The sequence below is a fragment of the Palaemon carinicauda genome, chromosome 5, assembly GCF_036898095.1.
Source record: "Palaemon carinicauda isolate YSFRI2023 chromosome 5, ASM3689809v2, whole genome shotgun sequence".
In the NCBI taxonomy this organism is placed as follows: domain Eukaryota; kingdom Metazoa; phylum Arthropoda; class Malacostraca; order Decapoda; family Palaemonidae; genus Palaemon; species Palaemon carinicauda.
The window spans coordinates 161,848,128-161,865,144 of NC_090729.1; the positions used below are offsets into that span (position 1 = coordinate 161,848,128).

At 35.5% G+C, this 17,017-nt stretch overlaps 1 protein-coding gene across 5 annotated transcripts; it reads left to right on the top strand.

The window, feature by feature from the left end:
* Positions 1 to 9,868: 9,868 nt before the first annotated feature.
* Positions 9,869 to 15,490, top strand: LOC137641574 (uncharacterized). 5 transcript variants are annotated; one of them, XM_068374273.1, is made up of 3 exons: positions 9,870 to 11,630; positions 12,033 to 14,749; positions 15,062 to 15,490. In XM_068374273.1, exons 1-3 carry the CDS (start codon positions 11,030 to 11,032, stop codon positions 15,473 to 15,475), a joined length of 3,732 nt encoding a protein of 1,243 aa, XP_068230374.1. In that variant the 5' UTR covers positions 9,870 to 11,029; the 3' UTR covers positions 15,476 to 15,490. The 5 variants fall into 5 exon arrangements, with proteins under 5 accessions (XP_068230376.1, XP_068230374.1, XP_068230372.1 ...); XM_068374271.1 differs by having other exon boundaries at positions 9,870 to 10,622; positions 11,029 to 14,749; XM_068374272.1 differs by having other exon boundaries at positions 9,870 to 10,148; positions 11,029 to 14,749.
* Positions 15,491 to 17,017: the final 1,527 nt, after the last annotated feature.

Genomic DNA, 17,017 nt, shown 5'->3' on the forward strand with positions numbered 1-17,017 from the left:
ATGTTTAGTGAATAATATTTGTATAATAATTCTTGTTATTGTATAACACATTGAGTTTGACAATAATAACCTGAGGCAGACAGCCAGTCTCTGCCGTATTGAAATGACTTTTTTTCTCGAACGTTAGTATTGGCCGTAAGCAGATTATATTAAATTTTCTGAATTAAATAATTGAATGAAAATATTGACATTCTAAAGTACTGGTAAGAATTTATTTCATCGTCTATTAATTATTTACGCATAGTCCAGTATTCTCCCTTCAACTTCCTCTTCATTTGGCACTTTTGGCATCTACAAGTAATGCTATTGCAGCGTTTTGCCTTTGAGTGATTTATTTTTAGCGCCTTATTGCAGCAACAGCTGTACCTAGACTGAATGTATCCTAAACGTATAGTGTTTAACCCACAAGCATTTTGCTGGTCCGTACGAAAACGAACCGTACTGTGTGAATCGGCCCTTAGAAAGATCCAGGAAAAACGAAAATCCTCAGAACTCTCTAGGAAAAGCCCCGCGCGCCTACGAAGAAGTGTTCGTGGTTACAATGTGACCTTTACCCTTTATTTTATCTGTTAAAGACTACAATCTCAGCATTTAAATAAAAACTACCCAAATTCGAGGGAAATCAGCATTCCTTTGTAAAACAGGAAATCAGTAGTGAAGGAAAACATCAAAGGGAAAAATACTTGAAAGGTAGAGAGAGAGAGAGAGAGAGAGAGAGAGAGAGAGAGAGAGAGAGAGAGAGAGAGAGAGAGAGAGAGAAATGAATAGGGTACAGAAATTAAATTTAGAATCAATTTAGCCCTAAGTGATTTGTGTGCAAAAGGTGGAAATTATCGCACAGACTGTTTTTCAAAAACAATTCTGTAATAAGCCATGCAAACCTACAACATCTAGAGTGGATAGTACTTTAAACCAGCCACTGACGTGTTAGTACAGTCAATGTAGCTGATTTTTTGGCTGAACCTCAAACAAATTGCTAACAAAGGTTTTTAACGTGGATATTGGGCATGAATAACCTCTCTCTCTCGGATAAAAAAAAAAAAAAAGTTTACAAAATTAACCTTGCGGAAATTCATAGAAAATGTGTCGAGAAAAATCAATGTCGGGGTTTTCGTATGTGACTTTTGTCCGCTAGTGGGTAACTTATACTATATATATATACAGTATATATATATATATATATATATATATATATATATATATATATATATATATATATATATATATATATATATACAGTATATATATATATATATATATATATATATATATATATATATATGTGTATATATATATATATATGCATGTATGTATATGTATATGTATACATATATGTATATGTATATATTCAAATAAGCCATATATATTTTTGATACATTAATGTCTGGATTCTCTTAACGACCTCGGGATCAGAGCCCCAGGCGAAATCACACAAAGACAAGAGCTTGGCTCCGGCCGGGAATCGACCCCTGGTCGGCAAGCTTGTATAGACAGTGACTAAGCCACTTGGCCAAGTGGCTTAGTCACTGTCTATACAAGCTTGCCGACCAGGGTTCGATTCCCGGCCGGAGCCAAGCTCTTGTCTTTGTGTGATTTCGCCTGGGGCTCTGATCCCGAGGTCGTTAAGAGAATCCAGACATTAATGTATCAAAAATATATATGGCTTATTTGAATATGAAAAACACGTAAAAAAAAAATGTGCAAAATATATCATTATATGTGTGTATATATATATATATATATATATATATATATATATATATATATATATATATATATATATATATATATATATAAATTATATATATATGGCTTATTTGAATATGAAAAACACGTAAAAAAAATGTGCAAAATATATCATTATATATATATATATATATATATATATATATATATATATATATATATATATATATATATATATATATATATATATATATATACATGTATACACACACACACACACATATATATATATATATATATATATATATATACACATATATATATGTGTATATATATATATATATATATATATATATATATATATATATATATATATATATATAATACCAAATTACCGAATGTAGCAATGTGAAATTGGATAAAACCAACAATTTTCATAAAGTTAAATTTAATTATAACTTCTTATGGCTTATCTTTGTCTCTTTTGGTGTATTACTGCAGGAGTTTAATATTCAGTGATACTCTAATTTCAGGTTGGCCAAAGTGAAGTACAGATAACTATGGATGCTGACAAGTGTGCTATTTGCAACAATGAACTGTCCAGTAATGAAGAAACATACATCGTCAGCCAGAAGGGAATCGATTCCATTAACAGAGCTTCTGAACACCGTGGAGAGAAGATCATAATTCTTACTCATGGCAGAGGAATGTATGAAATTCAACGATTGGTTTGGACGCTATCACCTGCCAGCAATCGCTGAAATCAAGTTTATAATGCAAGAACTACCAGGCATGCGTTATGGCACTAGTGTCTAGCACTTGGAGGCTACTTCAGCAAAAAAACGAACGAGATGTGAGGGATATATGGAAGCTCCTTGTGTTTCTCCAGACACATGACCCTTTCACGGAAGATCCGTCCATTCATAGCAATTCAAGTGGAGTAACTGGAGACAAAAAGGTGAATGTGGACAGAGCAAACTCAATAGGAGAGGCAATCATAGCTTCAATGGTTGGAGAAAATGTCCACGAGTACACTTTTATAAGAAAGGATCAGGCAATTACACTTGGGTCAAAAATTTCGCTCAGCAAAGATGAAGCAGTTGAGACTGATCCACAACTCCTATTCCAGAGACTGTGTGTGCTATCTACCAATGAACCCTCAACTCAGCATCAGCAAGAGCATTTACAGTATGAATTTTGTGCTTACCCACCTGCATATTTTGATTCTTTCGGACTACCACGAGAGGCAAAAAAACTGGCTTTGGCAGACGCAGTATGGGTACTGACTTCCCCTGTACCATCAGGTCCACAGTCTTCAGATCCACAGTATCTCTTAGATGGTGGAGCACTACTTCAACGTCTCCCATGGCAAAAAGGTCACACATTTGACGAGATCTGTACCGAATACCGCCGATATGTCACAACAAGATATGAAAAAGCATGCATTGTCTTTGATGAGTATGAAAGTGGTCCATCCACTAAAGACGCAATTCACCGATGCCGAGCAGGGAGTTCTGTTGGTGTTAATGTGTCACTGACTCCTTTAACGGTGTTCAAATTAAAAAAGAATGTTTTCCTAGCTAATCAAGAACACAAACAATTGTTCATCAAATTATTGGGAAATAGTTTAGAGGAAGCATGTTGTAAAGTAGTCCACGCATCTGGAGACGCTGACATATTGATTGTGAAGAATGCTCTAGAACTGGCACAGACAGAAGAAACCATTTTGATAGCAGATAACACTGACCTATTGGTCCTTCTATGTTATCATGCCAATAGAGATGATGGTAAAACATCTACTTGACGCCACAACCAAAGGCTAGTGCAAAAAGTGTGAAGGCCTGGAACATCACAGAGATGAGGAAATCTTTGGGAGATGTGCTGTTTCAACATGCTTTTCATCCATGCACTACTGGGTTGTGATTCTACATCTAGTGTTCATGGAATTGGGAAGGCAGCGTCCCTTCGAAAGGTGATGAACAATAGAAACTTCCTCAAACTGGCAGAAGTGTTTGGCAAGGACAGCAGTGCAGAAGAGGTTATTGAAGCCGTGGAGAAGGCTTTAGTGTGCCTGTACAATGGAAAACATCAATCATCTCCGACTGAGGCGCTTTAAGGAAAAGGTTACAAAAAGCTCAAAGTGTGTTGAGGCCAAATCATTGCCACCGACAAGAGCAGCTACGAAATTCCACAGCCTTCGAGTTTACTTCCAAATTCAGGAATGGAAAGGTAGAAACCAGCTAAAACCTGATGAGTGGAGTTGGAAACTTTCAGATGGTAAATTGCATCCAATCAAGACTGACCTGCCAGCTGGTCCTGTAAATTTGTTGGTTATAATTAGGTGTAACTGTACTTCAGGGTGTACCACAGCAAGATGCAGTTACAGGAAACATGGCATTCACTGTTCAAACTTGTGTGGTAATTGCAAAGGCCTCCACTGCACCAACTCACCACAGCCAGATCTTGATGATGATGAAGTTACCTTTGACTAGTTCTTGACAAGAAATGTTCTATGGTCCGTTTATGAACTTGTTCTGTGGTGATTATGCAAGAGCCTTGCCCCAGCATTTCACCAACTGCCATTCTTTATTGTAAATTGTACTTATTTTGTAACTATTTTTTATGAAATGTCAGGAATTAATGTAAAAAATGTTGCCTTGAAAAAGGGCTACTTAGACTGTTTTTGTACCTTTTATGTTCATATTTTTATAAGAAATATAAAAAAAGCATGAACACAATGGCAGGGGCTAGTCATTTTCTGGTGTTAGTTTATTATTAAACATATAGCTACCTATCATTACACTTCAAAACACCACGAAAATGTCAAGCTGGCTTGTGGTGGGCCCTGTGTGGGTTTTCATGCAAAAAAATATGTTTTTTAATTCTAATTTAATAAAAGTTTTTTGTCAGGTAAAACGTTTATTTTTTTGTCAGTAACTGCCAGGAATAATAGACATACTTGTCCGGAAATGTCAGGAATTTTATGTCTCGAAATTTTAATGTTGTTAAGTTGGATTTTAAAGATGGCAGCCGTTGACCCCTTTCTGCAAGGTTAATTTGGGTAAAAAAAAATTTTATCTGAGAGGTTATTCATGCCCAATATGCAAGTTAAAAACCTTTGTTAGCAATTTGTTTGAGGTTCAGCCACATTTTGACTGGACTATGTATGACATCTGATAAAATGTATGTGTGGAACAGCACCAAGATGTATGCTCTATACACTGAATTAGAAGGCAGTAATTTATCACGGAATCTGTCTCCAGAACTCATCATAGCATTGCATCTATACATTTTTTCAGGAATAACAACAAGGATTTCAATGACTTGCATACCATGCAAGACGTGGAGGGTGACTGTATCATGCAATCACTAATTGGGAGGAATTATATCTTCTGAGTGCCTACAGTTAGAGTTCTCTCGCTTGAGGTTACGCTTGGGCAAACTATTCTATCTTACCTCTTCCGGTTGGTTTTATAGCCTATATATGAAATATTTATTTCAATGATGTTACTGTTCTTAAAATATTCTATTTTAATTGTTGATTACGTTGCTTGTAGTTCCTTATTTCATTTCCTCACTGGGCTATTTTCCCTGTTGGAGCCCTCGGCCTTAGAACATTCTGCTTTCCAACTGGGGTTGTAGCTTAGCAAGTAGTAGTAATAATAATAATAATAATAAAAATAATAATAATAATAAAAATAATAATAATAATAAAAATAATAATAATAATAATGATCATAAAGAATGTCTTTCAAAGGAAAAAATTTACTAGAGAATGCAGTCCCGTTCTGCTTGCAAGCATAAGTGAGAAGCAGTCAAGCAACCAGCCTTCGGCTTGCACTTATTGTCTTGTTAAGCAGGCAATGGAAAATAATCTGATGAATTAAATAACTATGGTGTTTCTTCTAGCTATGATAAACTTAGATTTTTTCTTATTTCAGTTGCCACTGCAATGGCTTCAGTGCCAAAGTTTGATAGTGTTGGAGGACTGGTACAAATTGTGCAGACAATTTTGACATCAGATTTCATCTAACAATTGTAAAAATCAACCCATGTACTGGCTATGATAGTTAGACAGACAAATCAGGAGGAACCTGATTAGACATGCATTACCTCTCTTCCAACAATTAAATAAGTTGTAGCACATGAACAGAAGGCAGAAAATTTAAAACGTGGAGAGGTTGCTATCTATCACTACAGTTGAAACAAAAACCTCTGATCAGAGCACTATTGTCTAAAAGCTGTGCCATCCTTAGTTTTCTTTAAGTGCAACAACCATAGATGAATTTGCCCTTCTGAAAGGCATTGTTAGTGGGGAGCTTTGTCTTGAGTATGGAGGATTAAACACTCAAAAGGCACGGGAGAGAAACGAGCAACCACAATCCAAAAATCAGCAGTCATTTACACTCCTTTCTTGGATATGCCTCCAACAGAACCTGCCACTATTAAAACAGCTATAGTTGAAGCACAACGTCTGATACCTTTGATTGGCCAGAAATGAACCATCTTTACAACTGATCAGCAGCTTTACTCGGTGGTTGTTCATATAACATGGACAGAAAGAGAACCATTTAAAAAAAAAACCTCATTCCAAGTCTTGGAGGGTTTATAAGATGTGAATGTTATCTCATGGAAAGGAGTGGACTAGTAGAGATAATGGAAACTACATTCTGTGAAGTTCAAAAGCTACTCTCTAGGAAAAAATATCAACAGAATATGGCAACGGAGGAACTAAATGTAACTTTGGCTGCTTTAAGCTCACGCAGTAAGACAACAAATCTGTGGGTTGATTGTCTCATTCGACCAGTTTTCCTTATCATGACATTCATTAGAGCAGAAAGGGTTAGTGACTGGCCTCCCCAATTATATGCTGAGGAGAAGATGTTACTATATTTCTTTACAACTGAGCACTTCCAATATGCTTGCTACAGAGTATACTATCTTCGTTTCATGCTGCAATTACCCTCTGACCTTGAAAAGAAATACATGAACGGACAACAAGCTATGCATCACCAGGCAGATCTTTGGAATGGGATATAGTGAGATCTTTTCATAGACACTACATACATAGCCTTCATCCATTCCCCTTCTGGAATTATTGGTTCTATTCTGAATGAATCTACAAGGACAATCTGGGCATTGTCCCACAGTGCACAGACACAAATCATAAATGATCTCTAGAATATGAAGGATGGGAGGGATACTCGTCCAGTCATTATCTTTCACAAAGAGAAGCAAATCATCAGACTCCAAAAAGATGCTGTAGACAGGAAAAGGCTTCGAGAAGCTTTGTCTACGTGCATTGATGTCTTTGACACAAGCAAACACCCTGATAGTGGCCTCTTCAACATCTAATTTCGTTATGTTGTCACTGACCCCTTAGTTAATAATCACAATGCAGTATAAATTGGAGTAGCAAAACATCAGCACTTTGGGAAACATTTGACCACTGATTTTCATAAGAAACTGAAAAAGAGGATAGAAAAATTGTCAATGACAAAAGTTCTAGAAAAGTTCTAGAAAAGCTGTTCCCATGAGCTGGGCCCTTACCCATTGGCACTGTTTGGCAAAAATGGTGACATGTGCTTCCAACCATGCCAACAGAGGCTCAGAAGAAGTTGGAACCTAACTGATAACTCCAATTCAGGATTTACCTGGCGAGACATCAGTCTCTTACTGGCTAGTTTTCCCCGATTTCTCGGCCTACCAGATGACATAAGGGGCTAGGGTTCGATCCCAGTATGATAGCATGAGATAGAAATTTACTTATATTTATGCACGATATTGTGTTGATTTTCATCCATATTTGACTCATAAGGGATAACTCGAATTAAAAGCTATCAATTGTGTCGAGGGGATTGGTAAGGAAACTTTGGACCAAGGCATATATATATATATATATATATATATATATATATATATATATATATATATATATATATATATATATATATATATATATATCTAATCAGGAAGATCAGATTGAGTTGGAAGAGAAATGGTAGTAATGATGATGACCACAAGAGCAGAAAATGCATTAACCGAGTGGAGAGCTGTAAATAGTAGATTGTTACTAGCAAAGTTCAAATCAAAGCAGTGCTATATGAATAGTTTGTTGAGCGTCTTGGAAAAGTTGCAATTGTAAATGGGGTATATTTTATATTTCTGTTCAGCAAACAATCTTGTCAATGAAGGTAGCCTTTTTCAACACAAGACCATCCACAAATATACCCGGACTTCCCCATGTGGCAATTACAAAAATCAAATGGATCACATTGCCATTAATAAAAAGAGAAGGAGGACTCGGAAAAATGTAAGAATCTATAGAGGGGCAGATGTTGGTAGTGATCACCAGCTCCTCATTGCCACACTGAAATTAAAACTGAGAGCACTAAACAGAAAGGTAGATAGAACTAGGTATGATACAACTAAACTAAGCTTTTAGAGGAAGAGCACAGAAAAACCTTTGCAATTGAATGTAGGAATCGATTTGCTGTCTTAGAGACTTTAAGAGACGAAGAAAAGACAATTAATGAAGAATGGTGTGATACTAAGACCATATCCGTCAATTGGTAGTGAATCTCGGGACACACAGTTACAAGGAGAAAGCCATGGATGTCAAATGACACATGGTATACTATAAAAGGAGACAAAGACAGAAATTGATTGTTGAAAGTTTTCGAGAAAGTAATGAAAATTACAAGGTAGAGCATCCTAAGTATTCCAGAATGAAAGTGAGGTAAAAAAAAAAATAGCCAGGAATGACTGGAGAAAATATTTAAACAATAAAGCATATGAGACTGACAAACCTATAAATTCAGGAAGTGGCTACGGTGTAAGAATCGCTCCTAGAATTATTGATGAAATCTCGACAGGGGGAAAGAAGAAGAAGCAAATACCCATCAAAAAGAGAGATGGATCTGTTATAACAACAGAAGATGAAGAAACACAACGTTGGATGGAACATTTTAGTGAGGTTATGAATAGGAGATATGAGGGCATTAATTTCATTTATATACCTGAAGCTGATGAAGACCTAGATGTACCCATGAATGAATTCAGTGTGTTTGAAGTCCTAAAAAAATAAAGCGATGGAAAGCCCTTGGATACCATGGAATAACTTCCGGGAGGATATTGGCCAAAATGAAATGGCTCCCAGATTGTTTACAAGATTATTTTGTAGAATGTGGCTTGAAAAAGGCAAAACCTGATGAATGGGAGTTAGGAGTATTGGTAAAAATGGAAAAAAAGGAGAGCTGACTGATTCCAATAATTGCAGAGGCATACCAATAACGTCAGTTGTTATGAAAATAAATAGTATGCTTATTCTAAAGAGACTGGAGAGAAAGATTGATGAAAAGCTGAATGATAAATAAGCAGGAATTAGACCAGGTAGAAGTCGCACTAAAGTCAATTGAAAAAAGCAAATCAGGCAATGGCTAGATTAAGTAAAATTTGGAAATCAAATCGCCTGAAATACATATAAAAATCAAGCTATATAACAGTTTAGTAAGGTCGGTGTTACAGTATGGACATGCGTCATGGTATGGCAATGGAACAAAGTCCAATAGATTTGTTAGATTTGAGAGCAAAGCCCTCAGAAGGATATTGTTAAATGGCAGGACAGGATTAGAAATGAAACTAAGAGAGACTACTTGAGTGCCATATGTGGATGAGATCATGATGAGGGGTAGATTGAGATGGTTTGGGCATGCTCTTCACACTCCCCAAGAGAGATTAGTTCACCAAAGGTACAGGTGGGCTCCACAAAGCACTAGAAGAGTTGGAAGACCCAGGTCTACATGGTCGAGGACTATGAAACACAAAGTAAGAGATGAAGAAAGAAGTATTGAATTAAAAGCTCAAGATAGAGACGACTGACGAAGTCTAACTGAGACCCTTTGCGTTAATAGGCGTAGGAGATGATGATGATTAATATATATATATATATATATATATATATATATATATATATATATATATATATATACAGTATATATATATATATATATATATATATATATATATATATATATATATGTATGTATATATATATATATATATATATATATATATATATATACAGTATATATATATATATATATATATCTATCTATTTATCTATATATATATATATATATATATATATATATATATATATATATATATATTATGACGGAACGTCATAATTATTAGAAAAAACTGTAAAAAATTATTAGTGTAAATATGATGATATCGGGTGTTTAATGTTCAACGCCATCTATTATCAGTTATGTTAACTATTCTACATTATCCTTGGTTTCTTTTCCTTAACTTAGTCATACAGATATTTGCATTCCTTAGCCTTCTTTGCACTTGTAATTTGTGTGTTTCTTCAGAGAACTATTCAGTGCAGTGTTGAAAACATCTCTTTCTTTTGTTTATTATAATTGTTTTTGTGTTTTGTGATATTGCGTGTGAAAGTAATTATATTGGAATTTAAGTTTATTTATTTAAGTATTAAATTACGGATTGTCTTTAGTGTTTAATTAAGTTCCTGCTGGATTGGAGAGGTAATTAAAAGAGGTAATTAAAAGTGGTTAAAACAACAAGTGAAGCAGACAAAAAGAATATTTTTGTTGGTGGTGATATTTTAAATTTATGAGGGATAACTTGAGTGATAACAGACCAGTAACATCCCCAAACCTAGCCACCAGGTAAGGTTCACTCAAGCCCGTCATAAGTGGGGGGCCTGTCCAGGATTGATCTAGTCTTTTTGTTTGTGACTATTAAAGTATAAAGAAACTCAAGAGCATTGTTTATGAAAGTGATTTGTAATTTTATTGGTTTTTTTTTATTGTTGTTTTCTTGCCAATCCAATCCAGCATTTCATATCACACGTACGCTGAATGGTTCTCTCACTCAAAATCGGTATCTGTAAAATAAAGGATATACTAGTAATCAAATATTAATTGGTTGGGTTCTGTGCTATGCTTAGCCTTCTTCTCCCGCCTTATTTTACGAGCCAAAATCAAGGTTCTCTTCTGCCATGAACACTTCTTACATGCATATTGTGCTAATCTAGATATCATGTTTGTGTGCTATCGTGAGACCTTCGATCACTAATTGATCTCGGCCTTTATGTTGGCCATCCAATTTTAGTTAATCCATTTTCAGACTGTATTTTATTTGCGGTCTCTTTAAAATTGTCTTGAGAAATTGTTGTAAACTTCATTATTTTTGACTGACATTTAGCTTATTTTTGGAGTCAAATGTGTGTATTTAAATTAATGGCATAACCTAGTGTGAATGCAAAGCATTGATATAATCTCTCTATTAACATTACTTTTGGTAATCCTTCAGAATGTCGTTTAATTTGGAGAAGTTTATGAACGATATAAAAGGAGAAATTTTGACTTTACGTTATGCCAAGAAACAGGAATTATTGTCTGTAGCCCAGAGATGTGATCTTGAGGTCGATCCAAAATATGTGAAAGCTGTCATTATTGATAAAATCCTGCAATTCTTCATAGATGAGGGAATCTTTGAAGATGATGATGAGGACATCGATGAGTTGCGCTCCCTTACTGGAGCATATGCCACCCCTGGTATAGATCCGAAAATAGAACAGTTGCGTCTTCAATTACAATTGCAGAAAGAACAACAGAAAATGGCTGCACTAGAACTTCAAAAGCAAAAGCAACTATTAGCATTAGAGTATGAACACAAGTGTAAATTGGCTGAACTAGAGATACAAAAAGAACAGAAGTCGGCAAATATACAGATTAAGCTGAAAACTGATGGAGAGATACCCAGTAAGTTCGACATACTCAAAGCTAAAAAGCTGCTTCCTGATTTTGATGAAAAGGACCCAGAGGTATTCTTTACAACGTTCGAAGACACTGCTAAAACCTTGAAGTGGCCTCAGGAGCAATGGGTAATGGTTGTCAGAAATCAGTTCAAAGGTAAGGCAGCATATGTAATCTCTCAGATGGTTGAAGTAAAGGAGTATGATGTGATTAAAAAGGCAGTTTTAGATGCGTATGCCATCACAGCTGAAGGTTATCGGCAACAGTTCCGGCACTTTTACAAAATGCCTTCACAAACTTTTGTTGAATTTTGCAGTGACAAAGTTAGGCAATTTACAAAATGGTTGCAAAAGACAGGTGTTTCAGATTTTGAATCCTTAAAAAATCTTATTCTAATGGAAGAGTTTATTAGGAAATTGCCAGGTAACATTGCTACTTTCATTCTGGAAAAGGGAGAAACCAACTTGTTGAAAGCAGCCAGTTTAGCTGATGATTACTACTTGATTCATAAAACATTTAAACCATTTAATAAGTCTACTTTTTCTCAATCATCCACAGCATATTGTTCCTACTGTAAGCAGGAAGGGCATCACATAGAGAACTGTCCTAATCCTTCGTGCAAGAAGTCTGATGTTGGAAAGAATTCTCCGAACCCTAATAGGAAGGATAATAAGAAAACTTTTCATGTTGCTGCTCAAGAACTTGATGGGGACGTCTTCAAACCTTTTACTTGTAAAGGCACCGTGAATGGTATTCCAGTTACTTGCTTAAGAGATACAGGATCCTCCCAAAGTGTGGTAGCTCTGCCTTCACAGGACTTCAAACTGAGACATGAGTATGTTACTGTTTCGGACCTCAGTACCACCAAATCCATGCCTTTGGCAGAGGTGAATTTACAGTGTCCTTACTATCAAGGTAATGTTTTAATTGCAGTTTCACGAGATCCTTTGCCTTGTTCATCTATCCAGCTTTTAATTGGTAATGATCTTGCAGGGGCCATTGTTAATCCAGTAGTATCTGATCCTGATATTCTTATAGAAAATGAATCAAATAAATTAAATAATGCTGTTATTCAAATGACATCAATTAAACCAATTGTTATAGATAGTGGAAATAGAGTAGAGAAGACATTAGACCTTATAAATATGACCAAATCAAATTTCAAGGACTTGCAAAATAAAGATCCTGTTCTTAAGGATCTTTGGAAGAAAGTTGCAGAGCCAGATGATCATCCCAAAACTCCTTACTTTTATCTTGATAATGATTTGCTTTTTCGACATTTTAGGTCCACCAAAGCACCAGCAACCACAACATGGTTTGACTGTCATCAACTGGTTCTACCACTCTCTCTAGTTCCAGCTCTTCTTGAATTAGCCCACTCTCATGTGAACCACTTTGGGGTCAACAAGACTTACTCTACCTTAGCTGAAGACTTCTTCTGGCCTGGGATGAAGAAGGACATTCAACAATTTATTAAAGCATGTCATCATTGCCAGACTACTGGCAAACCCAATGAGAGACTTCCACCAGCTCCTCTTCAGCCAATATCCGTACCAAAGTTTCCCTTTGAGAGGATTATCATAGACTGTGTTGGCCCAATGCCTAGGACTAAGCAAGGTAATGAGTATTTACTTACTGTTCTTTGCCCAACAACGAGATATCCCATAGCAGTGCCAATAAAAAATATAAATGCAAAAACTATAATTGGTCAACTTGTCAAAATTTTCACAACCTATGGATTTCCAAAGACATTGCAATGTGATAGAGGCACAAACTTCACTAGTAAGCTTTTTCAACAAGCTATGAGAGAATTCAATATTCATAACATATATGCTTCTGCTTATCATCCCCAAAGTAACGGTGCTCTGGAAAGAGTTCACCAAACTATTAAAAACCTTCTTCGGAAGTACATGCAGGAAACTTCGGAACAGTGGGATAGAGATATTGATCTTCTGATGTATATTGTAAGAAGTGTACCACAAGAGTCCACTGGAGTGTCCCCTTTCGAATTAATGTTCGGAAGAAAGCCCCGAACCACTCTCAGTATGGTGAAGGAAAATCTAATTCATAACAAGGAAGAGATTACCAACATTTTGTCATATCTACAGGAGCTAAAGGATAAAATTATATCACTTCATGTATTTGCTAATACCAATCTTTTGCATTCCCAGGAGAAGATGTCCCGCTTGTATGATAAAAAGGCAAAGCTGCGTGTATTTCAGCCAGGAGATGAGGTGCTTGTATATCATCCCATACCCGGTTCCCCCTTACGTGAAAAATTTATGGGACCTTACAAAGTGCTTCAAAGAATTTCTAAGGTAAACTATGTTCTCTCTACTCCTGATCGTAGACGATCAAAGCAACTAGTGCATGTGAATTTGTTGAAGGCATATCAAGCACCTATTCAAATGGTAAGTCATCTCTCAATTTCTCCTGAGAAGAAAATACTACCACTGGAGGAATCTTCCTCAGAGTTGCTCGTGGTTCTCCCTGACGATGATCAACTAATCAACTGGAAAGACAACACCAACAGTCAAATTCTAAAATCCTTGTCCAGTTATTTTACAGGAATACCATCTTCTCAGAGAAAATTACTATCACAATTGCTCTCCAGGTTTCATGAAGTATGTTCTGACAGTTTGCAGAGAAGTCAAACCATTCAACATGATATCGTCATCGAGTCAGGTGTTACTCCCATACGCCAGACGTACTACCGTATGGTAGGCAAGAAGTTGGACTCGTTGAAACAAGAGGTACAGTATTTACTAGATAATGACCTTGCAGAACCAAGCACTTCACCATGGGCTTCACCCTGTCTCCTAGTACCTAAACCTAATAATCAACTAAGACTCTGTACTGATTATCGTAAGTTAAATAAGGTAACTGTAAAAGATTCATTCCCATTACCTAGAATCAATGATATCCTTGATAGCATTGGTAATAAGAAAATTCTTACACGGATAGACTTAATGAAAGGCTATTACCAAGTACCTCTAACTCAATCAGCTAAAGAAATCTCATCATTTATAACTCCATTTGGGTTATTCTCTTATAAGGTCATGCCATTTGGTTTAACTAATGCTCCTGCCACCTTTCAAAGGATGATGTCAGAGGTAATAAGAAATATGAAAGACACTTACGTATATCTGGATGACGTGGTGGTAGCTAGTGACGACTGGGACGAACACCTGCAGACCCTCGAAGAACTCTTCCATCGCTTCAGATCTTCAAGGTTAACGGTTAATTTGGCCAAGAGTGCTTTTGGGAGAGCTAAGGTAACTTATCTGGGGCATACCATCGGAGGTGGAAGTATAATGCCCAAAGACGTGAACATTGCAAGTATACTTGATTATCCAATTCCAACAAACAAGAAAGAGTTAAAATCATTTCTAGGAATGACTTCATACTATTCTCGCTTTATTAAGAATTACTCTGAAATCACTGCGTCTTTATATAATTTAACATCTCCAAAGATCTCTTTTTATTGGGAAGAAAAGCATCAACAGCTCTTTAATAATTTGAAAAGAGTATTTATATCTAAACCCATTCTTAAAGCCCCAAATTTCAATAAAGATTTTTTACTCCAGGTAGATGCAAGCAATTCGGGATACGGTGCAGTACTTCTACAGATGTCATCAGCTTGCAAGTCTGGAGATGAGCCGCCACTGGACTACTTGTTTCCAGTATCTTATTTCTCAGGCTCATTCAAAGGTTCACAAATTAGATGGGCAACCATAGAAAAGGAGTTTTTTGCCATCATAGCTGCTCTTCGTCACTTTGCTCCATATTTAGAATGCAACCACAAGGTCATAGTCTATACAGATCATCGACCTTTAACCTTCCTGGATAGATCACGACTACTGAACGACAAATTGTTACGTTGGTCGTACTATCTCACAAGATATAATCTTGAGCTCCGTGAGATCCCAGGACATCAAAACAAAATTGCCGACGCATTATCCAGACTTCCTGCTATCTCTCATCCCAGCCATCTTAAGTAGGATGCTCTTTGGGGGGAGGATCTATGACGGAACGTCATAATTATTAGAAAAAACTGTAAAAAATTATTAGTGTAAATATGATGATATCGGGTGTTTAATGTTCAACGCCATCTATTATCAGTTATGTTAACTATTCTACATTATCCTTGGATTCTTTTCCTTAACTTAGTCATACAGATATTTGCATTCCTTAGCCTTCTTTGCACTTGTAATTTGTGTGTTTCTTCAGAGAACTATTCAGTGCAGTGTTGAAAACATCTTTCTTTTGTTTATTATAATTGTTTTTGTTTTGTGATATTGCGTGTGAAAGTAATTATATTGGAATTTAAGTTTATTTATTCAAGTATTAAATTACGGATTGTCTTTAGTGTTTAATTAAGTTCCTGCTGGATTGGAGAGGTAATTAAAAGAGGTAATTAAAAGTGGTTAAAACAACAAGTGAAGCAGACAAAAAGAATAATATTTTTGTTGGTGGTGATATTTTAAATTTATGAGGGATAACTTGAGTGATAACAGACCAGTAACATCCCCAAACCTAGCCACCAGGTAAGGTTCACTCAAGTCCGTCATAATATATATACATATATAGGTATCAACTACGTTCAGATTAATCTTTACAGTAAAAAAAATTGTTTATTGGTTTGAACAAGAATATCCAAATGTACTGGTAAAAGCCGTTTGACATTTGTTTTAATTTTCACGAAAATAAATGCATTTTGGAAAAAGTAATTGGATCCAATTAGAGTTGCATAGAAACTTTTCAGGGGCATTTTGGCAAATAGAAAATTAAAGTTTTCACCTACACAGTAGTTATGTTTAACATATGACTCCATGCGTTTTTACATGAAGACTTTTTTTTTTCAAATCAGTATCATTAAAGTGCCTTATTATTTATTAAACAATTAGGTGAAAATAATGTCTCCTTGCAAACTACAGATAACAATATTTTCTGAAACATCAAACATCAGTTATGTCGTAAAAACATATTAAACTTCAATGTCTGACTCCCATGCAATCAACTAGAAAGGACTATTATGAAGTTCAATTCTGAACTCACCCTGTGAAACACATAAAATTTAGACAGACGTTTGTAGTGGGCAGTGGAAGAATAGAATATGAAAATGAATAACTATTGCAAATGCGAGACATTCTTCTTAATTGGCTGATATTAGCACATGTCTATTCTTTCAAAATTGTTTACAGCATTTTCATATCATATAATGGATACAATTTTGTCTACTGTGGATTTACTTCTTTTGTGAGCGAGCGGATATTTGCCTGTGGGTATCTGTCTCTTCCGCTTTATTTCCAGCTCTTTTCCATTGTTTCAAGTTTATAAATACTGCACAATGCATTACATTTTATGACGACTGTTTTGTCATTACATTGTGTTACTATGTTTACACATATATTTGAGTCTATCATATATATATATATATATATATATATATATATATATATATATATATATATATATATATATATGGGTGTAAATAACTGATTGACATGGAATTTATCATACCTCGAGAATCTTAACATCAA